The sequence below is a fragment of the Oncorhynchus gorbuscha genome, linkage group LG03, assembly GCF_021184085.1.
Source record: "Oncorhynchus gorbuscha isolate QuinsamMale2020 ecotype Even-year linkage group LG03, OgorEven_v1.0, whole genome shotgun sequence".
Taxonomy (NCBI): domain Eukaryota; kingdom Metazoa; phylum Chordata; class Actinopteri; order Salmoniformes; family Salmonidae; genus Oncorhynchus; species Oncorhynchus gorbuscha.
This window is the reverse complement of record NC_060175.1, coordinates 36276987-36284045: the sequence shown is the minus strand read 5'-3', so window position 1 is coordinate 36284045 and position 7059 is coordinate 36276987. Positions and strand designations below refer to the sequence as shown.

Below are 7059 nucleotides of genomic sequence, written 5' to 3'. Positions count from 1 at the left end.
ATCTTCTGCACATCTACAATTCCAGTGTTTAATTTCTATATTGTAATTACTTCGCCACCATGGCTTATTTATTGCCTTGACTCCCTTATCTTACCTCATGTGCACTCACTGTATATATACTTTTTGTTTTATTTTGTTCTACTGTATTATTGACTATGTTTTGTTTATTCCATGTGTAACTCTGTGTTGTTGTATGTGTCGAATTACTGTGCTTTATCTTGGCCAGGTCGCAGTTGCAAATGAGAACTTGTTCTCAACTAGCCTACCTGGTTAAATAAAGGTGAAATAAAATAAAATACAAATGTGAAATCCATAAATTAGGGCCTAATTCTTTTTTAAAATTGACCGATTTCCTTATATGAACCGTAACTCAGTAAAATCTTTGAAACGCTCTCAAACAATCTGGGGACTACCTTTTAGTCTAGCTGCTGTAATTTTCGATGTGTTCGTTTTATGCTTTTTCAGGCACCCTGAAAGCTCCTGGTCCTCTTATGCCCCGTGGTTGAGAAACACTGTAATCAATTACTGATAGATTTAGACTTCATTTCCCATCAGACCCAGCAATTATTTTGCTTGATTTCCGCGTCACATGACGATGAGAGTCAACATTTGTTTCCTCATCTCATCTGCAAGCTTGCATAATTGTAGGGCTAGACAATTTCAATTGTTAACAAAAGAGCAGTCAACAGCCAGTAGTATTTAGACGTGTGTGAGTATTTTGAATCAGTTTAGGGTGTTGATTTTTTTTCGTGTGTAAACTTTTAACTCACGATATTCAGCAAAAAAACAACTTTTCAAGCCAACCCGGAAAGAACTTAAAGCTACAGTTAGCTACTAACTTTGTTTAGTCAAACGGACAATTTCTAGCTACCTATCATTAAGTTAATTTGGTAACTAGCTACTTCATTTGTTTCTTCGAATGAATGTTGAATTTTCATGCTCTTCTATTAAAACGTTAAGTATTCGGCTTCCTAGCAAGTTACATGACATATGCATAGTAAAAGCTAACATGTACTAGCTAGCTTGCTGGCCAACGCCTTTTTTCCTTTTCCCCCCCATTATGCTCGTCGTCGCACAAATGTAGTTTGGAAACGTGTCGTAGTTAACATGGACCAGAATTCTGCGGCAAGCGTTTGACAGACACAACAGTACAACTTTGTGGTTAGAATTAGAATGTCATTCCGTCTTTTTTACTGAACGTTTTTTCCATTTGGATAACTTGTCAAACGCCAGGTAGTTTCCAGCTTTACATTATCATAGTATTTAGGATTTACCTGCTGGGATCAAAATGGGTTGCACACTAAGTGCCGAAGATAAAGCTGCCATGGAGAGAAGTAAAATAATTGATCGGAATCTGAGAGAATCTGGCGAAAAGGCTTCAAGTGAAGTCAAATTGTTGCTTCTAGGTGAGTGTTTCTATGTGACTGACGTTGGCAGGGTCTGAAGAGTGTATTTGTCTAATTGATTACTTTTATGTAGGGCTCATGACTGAAAGATCGTGACAACTTTCATTTGAGCTTTCATGCTCATGGTGTAGCCTAATTGTTTCCGCTAGATTCTCAGACCAGGTGTAAAGGCCCCAAAGCAGTGGGGTGGGGGGGGTGTAGAACTTAAACAGATGGATTCTGCTGGTTCTGAGCACTGACTGTGTGTGATTGTTTTTATATCTTTACACGTTTAGTGGAGCTAAGAGTTTAAACTTTCTACCTGATCTTATGGCTTCTCTCTTTACCACTAAACTTTTCACTTCAAGGTGCTGGGGAGTCTGGGAAGAGCACTGTTGTAAAGCAGATGAAGTGAGTACATATTTCAACAGTTTTGTGCACACCCCCAAAACAGCTTTTTACTGATTAGGAACACTTATGAAGGGATTAATCATTTAGGAGCCTTTGAGATGTTATCTAGATTAGATGTTGACCACAAGCACCAGTAAGATGTGCATGATAACCTTCTCTTCCTGCACCCAGAATCATCCATGAGGATGGCTACACACAGGAGGAGTGTAGCCAGTACAGGGTTGTGGTTTACAGCAACACCATCCAGTCCATCATCGCCATCGTCAGAGCCATGGGCAGGCTCGCCATTGACTTTGGAGACACAGCAAGATCAGTGAGTCAGCTTGAAGATTCTCTTACACTGTTCTAAAACCACTGAAATGTATGTAGTTTACTACTGCTTTTTCCCCATTTGTAAAATACCACAGTAAGTGTGGTTTCTCTTTGTTATGACTACAAGGAAGTATGAACTTTACAAGAACAGTGTACAGAATGATCCACCGGCTGCAGAGACATTCCATTCCAACATGGATGGTCAGCATGTGAAGGAAATCACTTGAAAGCTGATTCTGTACCTTACTTGTTGATTTGAGTGACATTTTTCTGTTGTCATACTGTTCCCACAAGGATGAGAGCTGTCAGAAGTAGTTTCTTTTTGGTAACTGTTTGCTTGGCTCTAGGATGATGCCCGCCAGCTCTTTACCTTGGCCAGCTCAGCAGAGGAAGGGGTCATGACCCCTGAACTGGCTGGGGTCATCAAGAGGTTATGGCAGGATGGAGGGGTCCAGATCTGCTTTGGCAGGTCCAGAGAGTACCAGCTCAACGACTCAGCCTCATAGTAAGAGCATTACAAATATCTGCTGTAAAACTGCGTGAATCAAGTATTATAATGGCCAGAGAACCATAGTGAATGATAGGAGGGATATCGTCTTGCACACTTGGCTATCCTCTTTGAAGAGGTAGTTTAAAATGTTTTCGGAAGATGTGCAGGGACTGTCGGAACTTCAGGGGGAAGCCGTTGCCAGGACAAAAGCGCTTGGACTGGGCTGAACTGGAGCTGACCCCTGTAGCGGTTGGAGGGCAAAGAGACCAGAGGTGGCAGAATGGAAGTGCTCAGGTTGAGGTGTAGGGTTTGCGCATAGCCTGAAGGAGGGAGGGGGAGTTAGTCATGGACCAGGAAAAAGTCCCCTGTTGCTAGATAAGTTGGCTAGGTACGAATGATTTCCCTGAAACTGACTCCTAGTTTGAGACATGTCTGACTCCTCTGATACCAGTAAGGACATGAAAGGAGGAACCCTGTGATAGACTGCTGCTGTTGCACCACACTGCTGAAACAATAGAAACGGGAAGTTCCGGCCCTAAAGGCAGAAACAGGTTGCCGTTAGTGCCGGGACAATACCGTTATCGCAATATTCTTTCCATGGCAAAAATGAAAACCGGAAGCAGACAACTCTTTGGTCCTTTAAAAACTTACTGTATACTAAATATTTTGTGCTATTGCTTGGAAAATAAATAAATAAATGTGACTCTGGATGACAACATGTTTGTTTACAACATAAATCCGCTTAGTTTTTTGTTTCCTTGCCATGATACTAACGAGTATCACAATACTGGTATGGTCCTGGCCCTAGTTTCTGTCACCTAGTTTATTCAGGAAAAACGGGAGGTTTCAGGACTTGAGGCAAACGAGACAGACTATATGATTACAAGCTCTCTGAGTTGTTTTAGGAATCATTTCTTTGTTTATTTTATATTGGCTTTATTTGTTCACTTGCATTGTTGTTCGAATCCATAGTTGATTCAAAATCAGGACTTCCATTTGTATGTCTTGGCTCACCAATTTGAAACTGTATTATCCAACAATTGGCAAGTAGTAGTGTTTTTAAGTAACTTTTTACATTAAGTCAGTCTGCTTTCTCCTCAGTTACCTGAATGACTTGGACAGGATATCCCAGCAGAACTATGTGCCCACGCAGCAGGATGTTCTGCGGACAAGAGTCAAGACCACCGGCATCGTGGAGACACACTTCACATTCAAGGACCTCTACTTCAAGTCAGTAACTTGTTAACACAGCACTCTGTGCACTGACACTAATAATCACTGAGGCACTTTGTCCCTACAGATAATGATTCACTAATGTAGAAAAGCCCACAGCTATTTGTACATCACTGTAGTGACCACATTATACTGTATGAATGTTTCACTGCCTTTCATACCCATTTTTTTTAATGTCCTATTTTTCTCACTTCCTCATGTCTCTGTCTGACTTGTCCTGGCTGCAGGATGTTTGATGTGGGGGGTCAGAGGTCAGAGAGGAAGAAGTGGATCCACTGCTTTGAGGGAGTCACAGCCATCATCTTCTGTGTGGCGCTCAGTGACTATGACCTGGTGCTGGCTGAGGATGAGGAGATGGTGAGTGGGACAGGGCATCAACTCTTAGATCTATAGTCCTGTGGTATTTACAAGGTTGTGCAGTATAAAATGTACAGTATCAGTCAAAAGTTTGAACACCTAATTCCAGGATTTTTCTTTATTTTTACTATTTTCTACATTCTAGAACAAGTGAAGACATCATCAAAACTATGAAATAACACATGGAATCATGTCGTAACCGAAAATATTTTATATTTGAGATTCTTCAAAGTAGCCAACCTTTGCTTTGCAAGGAAGACCCAGAGTTATCTCTGCTGCAGAGGATAAGTTCACTACAGTTAACTGCACCTCAGATTGCAGCCCAAATAAGTTCTTCACAGAGTTCAAGTAACAGACACATTTCAACATCAACTGTTCAGAGGAGACTGAATCAGGCCTTAGTGGTTGAATTGCTGCAAAGAAACACAACTAAAGGACACCAATAAGAAGAAGACTTGCTTGGGCCAAGAAACACGAGCAATGGACATTAGACAGGTGGAAATCTGTCCTTTGGTCTGATGAGTCCAAATTTGAGATTTTTGGTTCCAACCGCCGTGCCTTTGTAAGATGCAGAGTAGGTAAATGGATGATCTTAGCATGTGTGGTTACCACGTGAAGCATGGAGGTGTGATGATGTGGGGTTGCTTTGCTGGTGACACTGTCTGTGATTTATTTAGAATTCAAGGCACACTTAACCTTTTATTCTACAATGTAGAAAATCCTTGAATGAGTAGGTGTCCAAACTTTTGACTGGTACTGTATATCAAGTCTTATCAAGAGAGATTGCATAACAGTTTCACCCACACACAGACTCTGACACTGCTCATCTCTCCATAGAACCGTATGCATGAGAGCATGAAGCTATTTGACTCCATCTGTAACAACAAGTGGTTCACGGGCACCTCCGTCATCCTCTTTCTCAACAAGAAGGATCTGTTTGAGGACAAGATCCAGAAGAGCCCGCTCACTATCTGCTACCCAGAGTACTCAGGTACATCAGTGGAGAGCAGCTGTACATAGTGGGTTCTTGTTTGAGATGTCTGAGTAATGAGTAATACCTCTATTTTGAAATATTAGCTTGTGCAATATGGGAGGAGCCTCAGGGACACACTTTGGCAAAGCAGGAAATTAATGTTTAGCAAGTGTTTGTCCATAATAGGAAATTACTAGTTTGCCCAAAGCAGTATATTGAGTTATACCTATTTTGCATGTCCTTTGAGAATAAGTGCGTAAATGAGATTGAATACATTCTCTTCCACTACTCTAGGTCCAAACACATACAAAGAGGCGTCAACCTACATTCAGTGTCAGTTTGAAGACTTGAACAAGCGGAAGGATACAAAGGAGATCTACACCCATTTCACTTGTGCTACTGACACTAAGAACGTGCAGTTTGTCTTTGATGCTGTCACTGATGTCATTATCAAAGCCAGCCTGAAGGAGGTTGGCTTGTACTGAGACTCCTGCAACATCTGCCTGTCATCATAGGGGCGGGAATGTGTTGGAATCCTCTCGCGCATTTACAAGTGGGAATTGCTCATTGCCATTGACAGTCCACATCTATGATTGGCTATTGGAAAGGTTCAGTGTTTGAACTGCAGAAGTAGGCTGCAGAGTACATAGGGGTTGTTAGACCATATACTGTTGCCATAATGTATGATGAATCCTTGGATATTTCAAGACAAGATTACATTGGCCACTTATGTGCTTTTGCTTTTCTATACATTTGTTGTGGATTCATGGCTATGGACTTAAAGTTGTGAGTGTTGGATTTCTCATTTTTGAATGTTATTGCCAAATTTCTGTCAAACCTTTCAAACATCTACACTTAGGCTTTCAGCGTTCACTTTAAAGGGTTAAAAGGTATTAATTACGTTGTAAATGTTGAATAGGATATCAACTACTATGCATTTTCTGAGTTTTGATAACTCTTTAACTGTCTTTATAACTAAGTCTTTCTTACAGTATAAATGGTTATGTCCTTGTCCACTAGTGTTAAGTATTTTTTTAAATCTCTTGGTAATGTTAATATGCTGAATTCTTATTGTTTTAATTCAGATCGTTACATAACACTTAAGTAGTTTACTGGCTGTAAACTGTAAGAGATTAATTTTCAGATGATATCACTTGATGTTTTAAACCACTTTTAAAGAATAAGCTTTTGTAATGGTTGCCTTGACTTGGATTATGTTGCCTATTTTCTTTGGATTATCTTTGTATATAACTATTTGTGTAAAGATTATGGCCTTTCACTTAGTGGCCTTATTAGAAACTAAGTATTTGCCATTGAAATGCTCCTTTTTATGTTAATCACATTGCCATTTGGACATTTAACATGAATGTACCTTTGATTAAATTGAATGTGGGCCAAACTTGTCTGATTACTCAATAGTAATTATAAGATTGTAAAAAAGTTATACTGTTGATTCTCATACAGTGGGTTCAGAAACTATTCAGACCCCTTGACTTTTCAACATTTTATTACATTATAGCCTTATTCTAAAATTGATAGTTCTTCCCCCCCAATCTATACACAATACACCACAATGACAAAGCAAAACAGGTTCTTAGATTTTTTTTGTGCAAATTAATAAATTTTTAAGTATTCAGACCCTCAGTGCTTTGTTGAAGCACCTTTGGCAACGATTAGCGCTTAAGTCTTCTTTGGTATGACGCTACAAGCTTGACACTTGTATTTGGGAGTTTCTCTCATACTTCTCTGCAGATCTTCTCAATCTCTCAGGTTGGGTGGGGAACATTGCTGCACAGCTATTTTCAGTGCTCTCCAGAGATGTTCAAGTTCGGACTCTGGCTGAGCCATTCAAGGACTTTCAGAGACTTGTCCCGAAGCCACTCCCGTTTTGTCTTGGC

At 40.1% G+C, this 7059-nt stretch overlaps 1 protein-coding gene across 1 annotated transcript; it reads left to right on the top strand.

The window, feature by feature from the left end:
• Positions 1–597: 597 nt before the first annotated feature.
• LOC124031303 (guanine nucleotide-binding protein G(i) subunit alpha-3-like) lies at positions 598–6560 on the top strand. The gene is made up of 8 exons (XM_046342386.1): positions 598–1406; positions 1754–1796; positions 1968–2109; positions 2456–2613; positions 3700–3828; positions 4059–4188; positions 5026–5179; positions 5456–6560. The coding sequence occupies exons 1-8, from the start codon at positions 1289–1291 to the stop codon at positions 5644–5646; spliced, it is 1065 nt and encodes a 354-aa protein (XP_046198342.1). The 5' UTR covers positions 598–1288; the 3' UTR covers positions 5647–6560.
• Positions 6561–7059: the final 499 nt, after the last annotated feature.

Bases quoted from the DNA above. Each gene is read 5' to 3' on its own strand.
- LOC124031303 (XM_046342386.1), top strand. From the start codon at position 1,289: ATGGGTTGCACACTAAGTGCCGAAGATAAAGCTGCCATGGAGAGAAGT. The intron at 2,110-2,455 runs GTGAGTCAGCTT...GCTTGGCTCTAG, and splicing joins TTGGAGACACAGCAAGATCA to GATGATGCCCGCCAGCTCTT. The intron at 4,189-5,025 runs GTGAGTGGGACA...ATCTCTCCATAG, and splicing joins TGGCTGAGGATGAGGAGATG to AACCGTATGCATGAGAGCAT.